Genomic DNA, 14,231 nt, shown 5'->3' on the forward strand with positions numbered 1-14,231 from the left:
TCAGTGATATATCAAGATAATAAATTGCACAATTCTTGATTCAAAATGTGTCTGAATCGATTTTTAAAAATCATATTTTTCACAAAACTCCATGGTTTATTGTTCTCATGATTTAAAAATAAATAAATTAATCAATGTAAAACAATTTTGTGCTTGTGAAGGTGTACATGATTATATTATTAGAAGTAATTATTGATAAATTGCAATATATTGTCCTTTGTTTTAGCATCGAGATATATCGGGATATATATCGTATCGTGACATGCATAGTATGATACATATCGTATCACCAGACACATGGCAATGCACACCCCTAGTAGTAGTAGTAGCAGTATTAGTAGTAGTAGTGACTGTGTGAGGGAAGCTAAGAAATTGAATGTGTTTAGGCATGTGTCGTAGTGGTAGCTGTAGTATTAGTAGCAGTAGTAGTAGTAGTAGTAGTAGTAGTAGTAGTAGTAGTAGTAGTAGTAGTAGTAGTAATAGTAGTAGTAGTAGTAGTAGTGCCTGTGTGAGGGAAGCTAAAGTGAATGTGTTTGGGCATGTGTCGTAGTGGTAGCCATAGTATTAGTAGCAGTAGGAGTAGTAGCAGTAGGAGTAGTAGTAGTAGTAGTAGTAGTAGTAGTAGTAGTAGTAGTAGTAGTAGTAGTAGTAGTAGTAGTAATAGTAGTAGTAGTAGTAGTAGTAGTGCCTGTGTGAGGGAAGCTAAAGTGAATGTGTTTGGGCATGTGTCGTAGTGGTAGCCATAGTATTAGTAGCAGTAGGAGTAGTAGCAGTAGGAGTAGTAGTAGTAGTAGTAGTAGTAGTAGTAGTAGTAGTAGTAGTAGTAGTAGTAGTAGTAGTAATAGTAGTAGTAGTAGTAGTAGTAGTGCCTGTGTGAGGGAAGCTAAAGTGAATGTGTTTGGGCATGTGTCGTAGTGGTAGCCGTAGTATTAGTAGCAGTAGGAGTAGTAGTAGGAGTAGTAGTAGTAGTAGTAGTAGTAGTAGTAGTAGTAGTAGTAGTAATAGTAGTAGTAGTAGTAGTAGTGCCTGTGTGAGGGAAGCTAAAGTGAATGTGTTTGGGCATGTGTGTTAGCGGTTTGCAGTTGGGCATAAGAACATGTGTTTCAAATCAAACATTTGGGCTCTTCGTATATTCTCCAAGTCAGCATGACCCAGTGTGGATATTACAGCTCAAAAACCCAACGGGAACCAACAAATTTGAGCCGTCTCGGTGATTTTACGGCCATGATGGAACCGCAGCTGAGAGCAGGAAGTGCTGGTGGGACAAATGTGGATTTAACTGATTGAAAGAAACCCCCGTAAAAGTGCTGTTTTTACATGTTTTCTGCCCCGGCCTGGTCAGGAGCGGAGACTAACTACACCGTTTTATAAGTAGTTTAAAAAAAGAAGTTGTACCATTAAGTTTAGAAGTAGTAGTTGTACCATAGTAGGATTAGTAACAGTAGAAGTAGTAGTAGTAGTAGTAGTAGTAGTAGTGTCTCATTCTTCCTCTTGACCCCCTTTCACTTTAATCATTTAAGTACAAAGGTAGTACAAGAAGTAATAATTCAGAAATGTTATATGGTAGAGACTAAATACACGGTTTTATAAGTCCTTTGCTCATTTGTACAAACAAATACTTTTAAAATATATGTACACGTTACATTCTATTTAATTTAACATAGTAAGTAGCTTTAAAAAAGAGTAGTTGTAGTAGTTGTACCATAAGTATAGTAGTAGTAGTTGTTGTACGATAAGTGTAGTAGTAGTAGTAGTAGTAGTAGTAGTAGTAGTAGTAGAAGTAGCAGCTGCAGTAGTAGCAGTAGTAGTAGTAGCAATAGTAGCAGTAGTAGTAGCAGCAGCAGCAGTAGCAGCAATAGCAGCAGTAGCAGTAGAAGCAGTAGAAGTAGTAGTAGTAGTAGTAGTAGTAGTAGTAGTAGTAGTAGTAGTAGTAGTAATGCTTCATTCTTCCCCTTGATCCCCTTTCACTTTAATAATTTAAGTACAAAGGTAGTACAAGAAGTAATAATTCTACTAAATACACAGTTTTATAAGTCCTTTGCTCATTTGAAGTACTTTTAAAATATATATACACATTACATTCTATTTAATTTAACATAGTAAGTAGTTTTAAAAAAGAAGTTGTACCATACGTTTAGTAGTAGTAATTGTACCATAGTAGGTTCAGTAGTAGTGGTAGAAGTAGTAGTAGTAGTGCCTCATTCTTCCCCTTGACCCATTTTCACTTTAATCATTTAAGTACAAAGGTAGTACAAGAAGTAATAATTCAGAAATATTATATGGTAGAGACTCAATACACACAGTTTTATAAGTCCTTTGCTCATTTGAACATACAAGTACTTTCAAAATATATATACAAGTAGTAGGTTAGGTAGTAGAAGTCACAGTGGTAATACAAAGAGTAATATGGCGTGACAGGATATTTTGGTGTTTTATTGTCGTTTTCCCATGTATTGTGTTTTCTGTATATTTGTTTCTTTCTGTTTTTGTTGACTTTTTTGTGAAGCTGAAGTTGTTGTAAACTTTCTGTATAAATAAACTTGACTGAGTTGAAGTTGTAAGTACATAATGAACAGTTTAATGGTTATCTGTTGTGGTACTCGCTGCAGAACTTGCAGTAATGTTCTATGGTACATTACAACTCTGTCTCTGCATGGTCAGAAGTGGAGACTAAATACTCAACATGACATTTTTGCTCTTTTGTATTCAGTTACAGAAGTACTCAGAGCAAAATTGTCACATGAAAGATACTCAGAGTAAAAGTATCACATGAAAAAATCTACTTAGAAGTAAAAGTATTAAAATATCTGTTTAAAAATGTGCTTAAAGAGTAAAAAGTAAAAGTATTTCATGTATATTTTGAGTTCTTATAAGGTTTCAAATGTATTAATTTTGATTTTTGAAGTTTTATGCAGAATTTGGTTCAGTACAACAACAAAACAAAACATAGCGCGATGTAAGATGCTCTCTGTCACGGAAAGGAAAGGAAGAAAAAAAAAAGCTATATATAACTTATAAACTATAAGCGCAGTGATAAAACTTTTTTCTTCTTGCTGTTTTTATTTGTATATTTTTGTTGGCTCAAACTGCAAATGTGTTAAAAATAAACCCTCTGCCTTTTCAGCAGGTCTCAGACTACAAAACAAATAATTTTACTTTTCAGTCCAGCTCAAAAATGTAATGGAAAAGAAAGTAAAAGTAAACAGTATTTACTTTAAAATCTACTACTAAGCAAAGTACAGATACCTTAAATGTATACTTAAATACAGTACTAGTAGAAGTAGGAGTAGTAATAGCATTAGTAGAAGCATTTATAATAATTACATTTAATTTAATTTAATAATAATAATAATTGAATTAAATAGTCGCTGGTTTAGAAGTCATTAGTTGTAATACGAGCTGTAGAAATATTAGAAATTTTAGTGAGCCAAGATGCAATGTTATACAGTATTAGCAGTTCCAGTAATAGTAGGAGTAAAAGATTAGGTAATATTTTTTTCTTTTTTTGTACTAAAGCATATCAAAAATACTTTCACTTCCTTAGAGGATTCGATCTGTCCCCATTTACACTGCATGAAGTCACCTAGTAAAGTCTTTGTTGGCTAAGAATTCAGGCCAAATCAGCCATTTAAAGTTAATCATTGAAGAAGAAGTCGGTGAAAGACAGAAAGCGTTTGAGTGTGGTTGATCATTATTGAAAAGCAAAGTAAAAGAAGCAGAGAAGAAAGAGTTATTTTAGTGTTATCAGTCTATCATCTCCTCATTGTTTTCACTCGAATAAAGCTGGCTCATGCTTACAGTAACTCCTTGTAATGGCTGACGATTACAGTAAGAGGGTCTTTGGTGGTGACAAAGTTCAAGAGGAACAGTGTAACTTTGTGGCCGGCTGACCACAAACCGAAAAAATAAAAAGAAATCTTTAAGAGGTGAGTCATGGATGGGTCTTTCCAAAGTGGACCAGCTACTTCCAACAGCTTCTAACAGTTTGGGACAATTTGCTTTACATGTGTTTATTTTAACACAGTACTTAAAGGTGCACTGTGTAACTTTTTGGTTGGGAGGCCATCACCTGCTTGTTTCTGTGGATGTCATTGCTCCGCCTGGAATGTTCCACAGTGTGATGTTAAACAGCTCTAGTCTACTTCACTTTATTAAATTACAGGTGTTTTTATAGCTCAAAAATACATAGAAAAACAGCCATTATCCACAGATCTGACCTGTAACTTGGTCTGGTTTGGTCTCCATGGAGATAGAAAGGTTCTATATCACACTCTGAAACATTCTAGACAAAACAACAACATAGAGAAAAGCATTTGGCAGACCCTACACCAGAAAAGTTACACAATGCACCTTTAAAGAGTCCACATTACACTATTGAGTCTGACAATACTATATATATTATGATTTGCATGTCATGATTCGATATATCCCGATACTAAAACTATGTTTTAGTATCGGGATGGATGGGATAGATGATGTATTGCAATTTATCAGTAATTACTTCTATTAAAACAGTCAACTACACCTTCACAAGAAGACAACTGTATGAAATATAATTTATAAAAATGTTATGTCATCAATCATCACAACAGTGAATGTAAATAAGGACTTTTTGTGAAAAATATAATTTAAAAAATGTATTTGGATGCATTTTAAATCAATTCAAGAATTGTGCAATGAAGCAGAGATGCAACAAAATTCTTGCTTTGCAAGTCTCAAGTAAGTCTCGAGTCTTTGACCTCAAGTCCGAGTCAAGTCCCAAGTCAAATCCAGGCAAGTCCAAGTCGAGTCTCGAGCCACTGGCCCATAAACTGGTCCAAGTCATCTGCAATGAGCTTCAAGTCATTTCAAGTTTTTAAATCAAAAACCTACCAAATAGAGATTAGATTTTTGATATGTATATGACTTTTAAACTAAATTGTACTTAAAAAGTCATGGTATATGTATATATCAATATTTCTATAAGTGTCGTAGAAATGCAAGTATTTCCGTTTTAAATGTCTTGACCAAATCTTGATGTGAAGCATTACGGTCAGAATAGAAAGAATTACAATTTTAAAGTGCTATTTAACAGTTATATCTTCATGTATTCTGCACTGACAACACCAAAGGATCATGGTCTATGTGGTTCCCTCAGTTTTTCAGCTACCAAGTTTAATTTAAGAAATATATTATAATCACCATAACTATTCATTTAAGCAAAGAGACTTGTAATTCGTTATACTGTGAGGGTCGCCGATATTACTTTTGACGATATGATATCACGATATTTCGGTTATTGTTACATTGCCTACTACTAAACTAAAGGTAAAAAGTAGGTGTTAACTTGAAAACTAATGCTTCATGACATCACACGGTGGAACAGAGCATTTTGGAGCTTTGGAGATGTAGACATACTAACAACTCAGGGTATGTTTTTGAGAAGATAACAACATTCTAACATGGCTTAAAGCTCACATGTTAGAATGTGTAATATAGGACCTTTAAAATAGATACGGCATATGAAGTGTCTGTATAAATCCATAGAGCAGAAGTGAAACAAAGCAGAGCCGTAAGACAAGTACATTTTTGGTTTTGGTTGTAAGCCTCAGGACATCACTCAGGCCAACCATTGTATTTCTGTAAAGAAACACCCTGATACTTTTTAAAGCATTTTAGTTCTTCAGCAGTTGCAGTTTCTCTATTGCAAGAAACATATATTTGCCCTGACTCATATTATCGTAAAATAAAAGATATATTGTCAGAATTACTCAAAATAATAGATTCGACCTTGAAATTAAAACCCTACAGGAAACCACATTCTATAGTAGACAAGTAAGTGTTTCCTTAAAGGTCCTATATTACTCAAAATGGACTCTTAAGAGCTTTTAGCCAATGTATAATGCAGTTACCTCATCAAAAACATACCTGAAGTTGTGTTTTGTTTCATATGTTTGAGTAATCCTTGATTATTAGTCTATATGAATGCAGGATTAGTGTTAAACATGTGTGAATGACAGTGTTGGGAGTAACACGTTATAAAAGTAACAAATTACTTATTAATTGCTTTTAGCTGTAACACAGTAATGTAACGCACTACAGAAAAAAAAGGTAATATTTTACTCAGTACAAATGTCAGTAATGCGCTTTACAGTGCTTTTTTAACCTGGACTGAAGTGGTGAGTTTTTCGTTTTTCTTCATACAAATTCGCTAAACTCACCGCGATATCAGCAGAGGTGAAAAGCCATCGTTACGGTTCCCTCAGGGGCGGTCCTAGATTCCTAGTCCTAGTCCAAGATTAGTCCTGGTTTGGTCCTGGTTTGGTCCGGGTTTAGTCCTGGTTTAGTCCTGGTTTAGTCCTGGTTCAGTTCTGGTTTAGTCCTGGTTTAGTCCTGGTTCAGTTCTCGGTTTAGTCCTGGTTTAGTCCTGGTTTAGTCCTGGATTAGACATGGTTTAGACATGGTTTAGTCCTGGTTTAGACGTGGTTTAGTGCTGGTTTAGACATGGTTTAGACCTGGTTTAGACCTGGTTTAGTCCTGGTTTAGACGTGGTTTAGTCCTGGTTTAGTCATGGCTCAGTCCTCCTGGTTTAGTCCTGGTTCAGTCCATATACGGCGCAAAAGTTCAGGCATCTTTGCACAGTTATTTTGGTGAGAGTAACTTAAAAGTGCTGCAATAATCACGTAACGCCTTACATTTTAACTGCAGTAATATTGTAATGTAATGAATTACTTTGAAATGACAGTAACAAGTAACAAATAACACATTAGAGTTGAAGTAACTTGCAGAATAGTGGTGAATGAAACAAAACGCAACTCTGGGTGTGTTTGTGATGAGGAAAATATCATAATATAGCCTCTTTAATAATCACTAAGCTCTTGTGTAATGTTCTGTTTTTTAATATATTTTTACCTTAGATTTCCCAAGCTGAAACTCCTTTTTGGTTGGATCGTGCAGGTTGAGAATCTCCAAACAGCACTGCCTCTCATCACTGGGGACGGCTTTAGTTTTCAGAATCATCTTGTACCTGTCAAACACAAACACAGTTCTTATTATCGTCCACCATTTTGGATGCAAGCTCTTTTCGGGGGGCTGTAAAGGTTGCTAAGTGACTGAAGTGACCCGGTAGCCCCTGTGTTTTTGTCCTGATGTTTGAATTCTCTTTTCAGGAAAACGAAGCTGAAAAGAAGCTCTGGAGTTTTCCTTCCGAATGTTTTGGATGCACAGGCTGTACTGGACATTCCATTACAAAGAGAAGGAACAAATGGAATCCCACAATACACAAAGTACTTGACCTGTCCCAAGACCTCTCTGACATAACACAGTCCGACAAGCTCAAAACTCTCATCATGATTCATTAACAGGATATTTTTGTAGTGACTCTCTACTTATGTGCACACAAAACTTCGGTACACTTTAATGGTCCACTGTCAGCGTCATGAATCTGTGTCTCATTCATTCATTTGTTTTTCAAAATAAAACCAAAATTAACAACACAAAAAAAAAAACTATTTACTTCATTATTTGTCTCCAAAACCAAAATGAAAAAACAGATAACGATTAGTTTTTTCGGTTTTCGATTTTGTGTTTAAATGAATAATGGAAACGGATAACGGTCGGACTTTTGCGCCGCATATGGACTGGTTCCAGGACTGAACCAGGACTAAAACAGGTCTAAACTAGGACTAAACCAGGACTAAACCGGTCTCAGTCCTGGTCTGGTCCCAATCTCAGTCCGGGTCCCAGTCCCAGTCTGGTCCCAGTCTGATCCCGATCTGGTCCCAGTCTCAGTCCTGGTCTGGTCTTGGTCTCAGTCCTGGTCTCAGTCCTGGTCTCAGTCCTGGTCTGGTCCCGGTCTGGTACAGGTCTGCACCTGGTCTTAGTCCTGATCACCCGACAGTGTACACGGGCGCACCTCTGGGCCCATCCTGACACTCAGTTCTGGTTCAGTCCTGGTTTAGACCTGGTTCAGTCCTGGTTTAGACCTGTTTTAGTCCTGGTTCAGTCTTGGTTCAGTCCGTATGCGGCACAAAAGTCTGGCATCGCAGTTTAAGTCACGGAAACGATCATCATTCATTTATTCATTTTGGTTTTGGAGACAAATAATGAAGAAAATCGTTTTTCCATCTTATTTTTGGTTTTATTTTGAAAAATGAATGAATGATACACGGATTGTCAAGTTTTGGATTTTTGTGTTTGGTTTTACTTCTGGTTGTTTATATTATTACTTCTTCGAGTTTATGTTAAAGAACTTTTCTGTATTTTGGGTCCTCCTGTTTACATCGTAATAAAAAAAAAAAGTTATTTCGATATAGATTATCTCTATAGCAAAAATCATTGATTAAACATATAGAAGTTGCATTATATTAAATGGATTATTTTATCTAAAAAACATTAGTAAACATAGGTTGGTTCATGTGACACCATAACATTTTAAGCTTCTCATAGTTTATAATGCAGCTGGGGGACAAGTCAGAATACTATAACCAGATTCACTGTTAAAGTGAAGATTTGTTGACCTGGTTTATGGTTTATATAATACTGTATAATGTGATGTTTTGTGATTTCATTTCATTTTTTTTTACTTTTATTCTCTGGCTTTTAACACTGGCATGAGTTGTGTAGTCCTCTCTGTCTTTTATTTATTTGACTTCTTTATTGCTATTTTATGATTTTCATAGTTTGGTTTTATGTGATTTTAACTGGTTTTATTGTTTTAGGACTGGTATGATCAATCTAGCTTTTGTTTTCTTCATTTTACAATCTCTGTGCTGCACTGTTTGTAAAATGTGCTATATAAATAAAGTGGATTTTGGATTTTGGATTGATTGTGTTGGCGGTTATCTTGGTCAGGTCTCTCTTGAAAAAAAGATTCTGAATGTTACTGTGACCTCCTGGTTAAATAAAGGTAAAATAAGATAAATGAAATAAAAATATCTTTGTAATTACTGGTGAAATCGTGACATAATCAAATGTTCAGTCATGTGTGTGTGATTTTTGCATCGGGATCAGGCTGACCTGCTGTTGAAGTCCTTAAAGGTCCTCCTCACCGGAAACCCAGCTCTCCGTATCTTCACCGTCTCCAGCATCCCGGAGTACCTCAGCTGGTTCAGTACAACGTCTGGGTCAAACTGATTAGGTTTCTGCAGGGAAAAAAAAACGCCACATTAGAACAACTATTATGCATGACCTGAACTCAACCCCTGGAGGAACGCTGTCTGCAGAGGGGAGGCCCACATGAAGCCTGCAGGTCTCAGAGTTCACAGTCCATAGAAATGAAGGTTCAGCTGAGAGATCACTTTACACCTACACCCAAAGCACACGACATCCAGGGAAATATGAACGCTGTTGTGCAAGAGGTGCTTTTCACTCGTAATCACCGCTATTGTCTGCGCCTCCTGCACCTTGTCACTCACAGCTGAATCTGGGCTCCAGTAACCGCAAAACATAATAATTCAATCTAGTCCCTCAACAGGTAATAAAGCTGCTGCTAGTCAGGAAAATTGACGGGTTCAGAATGTCGTTTCTTTCAGTGAGACGAAAATTAAGTAAAAATCTAAAACTCTATATTTTAGGCTACATTTATATGATGAAGGTCTGAACAAAAGATGCAAAAGTCGCGTCGCGTCTTCACTTTTTATTTTGCTTTTAGACGAGGAAATCTGCGTGCATACGGTGACGCAAAAGTGTGTGGAATTTGATTGTGTGTGCATGCCAAGTTTCTGTGTACTGTATGTATGTGACGTAAACGTGTACGTGACGTGAGCAGATCTGACCACAGTTTTGCGTCTTGGGCAGTGTAGACGGAAACTTGATGACGGAGCGTATTCAACTTTTCTACTCTGGAGTTTGGTTTCAGATTTTTGCATTTTTAAGCCCCAAAAACGCCGTCACCGTCTAAATGAAAGGCACTTCCGATAAAATATTTTGTAATTTTTACCGGCAAGCATTCTCGTGTAAACAGGCCCTTAATAATAATAATTCCACCATTCAAATGAAAATGGTAAAAAGTCCTCAAAATGTTGCCTATCAATGGGTTTCAAAGTGATGAGAAATTAGGACCGTTGCCATAGTGATTAGCATTTTAAAACAATATTGAGATTTTGCAGCTGATATTGTAATGTTGTTTCCTCATCAAAAACATACTTGGAGTTGTGTTTTATTGAATTCACACATGTTTAACACACAAATCCTGCATATTTAGGATGAGTTCTTCCCTCAAACAGAAAACACTTTACTTTGTGATTTCATGCGGTAACACAGGAAGTGCTCCACTGTGTTTTTAAATTCCATACACTTCACTAGAATCATTTGGATGATTTCAACCCCAGAATTGGCAATCTCTACTGAACAAAAGGTAAAAAGTAGCTGTTAACTTCATCATGGAACACAGCATTTTGAGCTTTGGGGATACCGATAGACTAATAATAACAATAATTTGTCAAAGCCTAATCTCGTCAGATCTCAGAATCTAAACAGGGTCGGGCCTGGTTAGTACTTGAATGGGAGACCAAAGAGAAAATCTGGTGCCACAGTGGGGCGGCAGTCATAAAGAAAGTGAAAGTGGAGTGTGCGTGAGTGTTGGTGGTGATCAGAGGGGCCGATGGTGCAGACTGGCAGCCTCGCTTCTATCAGGCTACCCCAGGGTTGTGTGGAGCTGTGGCTACAATAGTAGTGTGGAGTGAATGAATAATGCTCTGTAAAGCGTCTTTGAGTGTCCAGAAAAGCGCTTTATAAAACTGATGATGCATTATTAATACAGGATTATGGAGGTGTGAATGAAACAAAACACAACTCTGAGTATGAGTTTTAGGAGGTAACAACATTATAACTCACAAGAGTCCATTTTGCAGAATATGGGACCTTAAACATACCTTATTTGTTCCACTTTAATTACCAGTTCATTGTACCTTGCACTAAAACATGTAGAACACGTGTCACCATGAGCCAAACTACACCTGACCCTCTCTCTCTCTCTTTTCCTCACCCTCCCTCCCCGAGAATGTGTGTGTGTGTGTGTGTGTGGAACTGGGTTAAATATATTGTGCAGTGAGTCTGTTTGCATGGCACCAATCATGTAGAGGGATAGTGCTCGCAGTCCTGTCATTCTGAAGGATTAGCAGCGCCGAGCTTGTTCCATTTGAACCCGCTGAGGCCAGGTGAAAAAACCCCAGCCAGCACAAACAGACAGTGCCAGCCAAGAGAGGTTTCCAGGGAGAGAGCTCAGAAGTATGGGCAGGATAACTCGATTCAGACACAGTTGCGACAGATTTAAAGCAACACTGTCCAAGATTTTAAGGTTGAATGTAATGGCTGCTAACTTTGGAGTTTGATTTACTGCTTTGAGAATTAGGACTATAGTAGTATTTGTCTCCTGTTTTGTTACTTGGAAACAGTTTTAGCCAAGACATGAGTTTATGTACTTACAGGATACAGTATTTCCATGGAAACAAGCAGAAGGAGACCCTGCTACAAGCCAAATAAGTGTCAGGTTTGTGGAGATGCAAGCCCACTCACAGTAAGGACACGTTTTTTAGTGCAAGCAAGAAAAAAAGCAAGAAAACACATGTTGTTTTGTCTATTTTTCAGTAAGCAAGTGACATACTCTAGCTTTAATATTTGTAAATAAATACTGTACGTTTTACATAATGTATTTGTTAGGGATGTAACAATAACTAAATATCGTGATATCGTATCATCAAAAGTCTCACAATAATATCGTGGACGTTCACAATATATCAAATTACAAGTTCCTTTGCTTAAATGCATGGTTTTATAGTAGCAACAGCTTATAAACATAGGGAACTACATATCCCATTATTAATTTCAGCGCAAACAACATGAAGAAATATGTTTTTTACTTGAATTCTTGGGATTATGGCAGAGATAATTCACATCAAAATCCTGTCAAGGTATTTTAAAAGCAGAAACGTGTTCTATCTATCTATCTCTAAAATATTGCAATAAATATCGTGATAATGAGAGATTTGGATATTCTTACATCCCTAGTATTTGTAGAGGAAATTTTGTGCCTTGGTTCTAAGTTTTGCTTCTAAGTTAAATTTATAGATAATTGTTGTAATAAACTGTATTATTTTGTTGAAACGTGATCCTATCCTATGTCTAAGCGGGTTTAAATCTTATTATTTATGTGTGTTCAGGGTGGGGCCAGGTGTGCTTATAAATGCAGTTTAACTTCTTTTTACTGTGTTTTCTGTTTTCTGTTATAAATGTTGGTTTACTTCATGTGGAATATTATAGATACCAATGGAATCTCTCCTTCATTGAAGCAAAAACCATGTTTGTAAGTGTGGACATTTCTACCATTACTCAACTACTACAAACACACGTCAAGATCAAGCCACTACAGTATTAATGGTACACATCACTTACAATAAAGAAATAATAAAACTATTGTATATTTGTTGCTTAAAACAGACAAAAAATGTTAATGTGTATTCAAATAATTTGATAAGTAAAGAGATAACTGAGATAACCCACCACTCTTACTAAGGCTGTGCAATTAATTGAATTTTGATCGCGATTTTGATTTGATTTTGTGTCAAACGATCTCCAAACTAATAATCGAGATTTAAAGCTGAACGTTTATTTTGGGATTTTTTTTTTTTTTAAATATATAAGTAGGTATATTTATTTATTTTTTTAAATATAGAGTTTGTATAACAGCTGGATATATAGTTTATTTTGGATACATTTATATTTTTCTATGCCTTATTTCATGTTCAAAGTATATTTTATTCATTTTATGTTTATTAGAATTAGAATTTTTTGCGTAAATTATCAATAACAAAGTGGGGGTATTTTTTGAGAGAAAAATGCTGAATAAACGCATCGTGTAAGTAAAAAATAATTGTTTGAATAATCATGATTTCAATATTAACCAAAATAATCGTGATAATGATTTTTTCCATAATGGAGCAACCCAAACTCCTACACATAAATCCTCTTTGTAAGCAAACCAAAAGAAACCACTGCTAGCCAGTTTTTCTGTATTATCAGGAACCATCAATTTTATGTTTATTTCTATTAAATTATGTGCATCACTTTTAGTAAAAATACAAGAAAATTTAACAAATTCAAAACAATATGACTACTGTGAGCATAGAACAATAATATGTAGCCGCAGTCTGGAGTACACTAGTCTTATCTGTGACATTCCTCTGATGCATGAAGATCAGCCGAGTATGACCCCGACCCTGTGCAGCTGAAGTGCCCCACCGTGACCTTTGACCCCCCGCAGTGTAGAAGCTAGAGTGCTAGGAATGCGCCAGTACACAGAGAGACCTTCTTATGTCCGCAAACACACAAAGTAACTAACATTTCTGACAATGACGAACGATGTGGGGAGTTCGGAGACGATTGGGTTACCATAAAATACGCTGTTATGTGCGAGGCTTGTTTAGATAGTCACACCAAGATAGAAACAACACAGTTAAAACATATTGGAGGAGAGGGGACTATGAATAGCATGGAGCATTGTAAAGCTTTGGTCGACCTTCACGGGAGCTGGCAGGGTTTGGTAAATTTGCATGACCTACCTTGTCCATATTCGGTTTGATACAGCGCACAAAGAAGGGATTGGAGGCACTTAGTGTGGCCATCAGTGAATGAAGGGAGTCCTGTAATAGACAAGCACAGGGATAATCACAAACATGCAGAGGTGGAAGCTAACAAACTATAAAAGTAAAAGTGCAATACTAAGTTTTACATAAAGGTGCATTATGTATAACTTTATCATTCGGGGTCCGTCGCCTGTTTGGCATTCTGACTAAGGATGGGTATCTTTAAGAAGTTGGCCACGATACTATAAATTTTTTGATACAGTACACTTTTGATTCAATACTATTCGATATGTTATATTTTAAATTGATTTGATATGGTTCAGTGAAAGACAACGGCTAAATCATGGCTGTGATACTAAAAGTTTACTACAGGGGTGTCAAACTCAAATTCACAGAGGGACAAAATTAAAAACAGGGACTAAGCCGTGGGTCAAACTAAATATTTATCGAAACATTTCAACAACGTCTGCATGTTTTCTCTTCTTTTGAGGTATGTAATGTTAAAATAAATGTTTAATAATAGTTTTGCTTAAACATTGACTCCAGACCAATCATAATATAAAATAATAACAACATTTTATAGCCTGTAGCCAGCGGGCCAGCTCTAATATATATTTGATATGATCTCGCGGGTAAAATATTATTATATCGGACCTGAGTTTGACATGT

At 36.2% G+C, this 14,231-nt stretch overlaps 1 protein-coding gene across 1 annotated transcript in view; it reads right to left on the minus strand.

Moving 5' to 3' along the window:
* Positions 1-14,231, minus strand: part of myo10l3 (myosin X, like 3) — a 134,796-nt gene that overhangs the window by 42,202 nt on the left and 78,363 nt on the right. The window contains exons 19-21 of the mRNA XM_055148531.1: positions 13,539-13,619; positions 8,998-9,122; positions 6,892-7,006 (exon numbers count right to left, since the gene is read on the minus strand). Of these exons, the coding sequence (XP_055004506.1) occupies positions 6,892-7,006; positions 8,998-9,122; positions 13,539-13,619 (321 nt within the window). The remainder of the gene's footprint in view (positions 1-6,891; positions 7,007-8,997; positions 9,123-13,538; positions 13,620-14,231) is intronic.

This window comes from Boleophthalmus pectinirostris, unplaced genomic scaffold (genome assembly GCF_026225935.1).
Source record: "Boleophthalmus pectinirostris isolate CB_2022bp ecotype Guang Dong unplaced genomic scaffold, ASM2622593v1 HiC_scaffold_1, whole genome shotgun sequence".
NCBI lineage: Eukaryota > Metazoa > Chordata > Actinopteri > Gobiiformes > Gobiidae > Boleophthalmus > Boleophthalmus pectinirostris.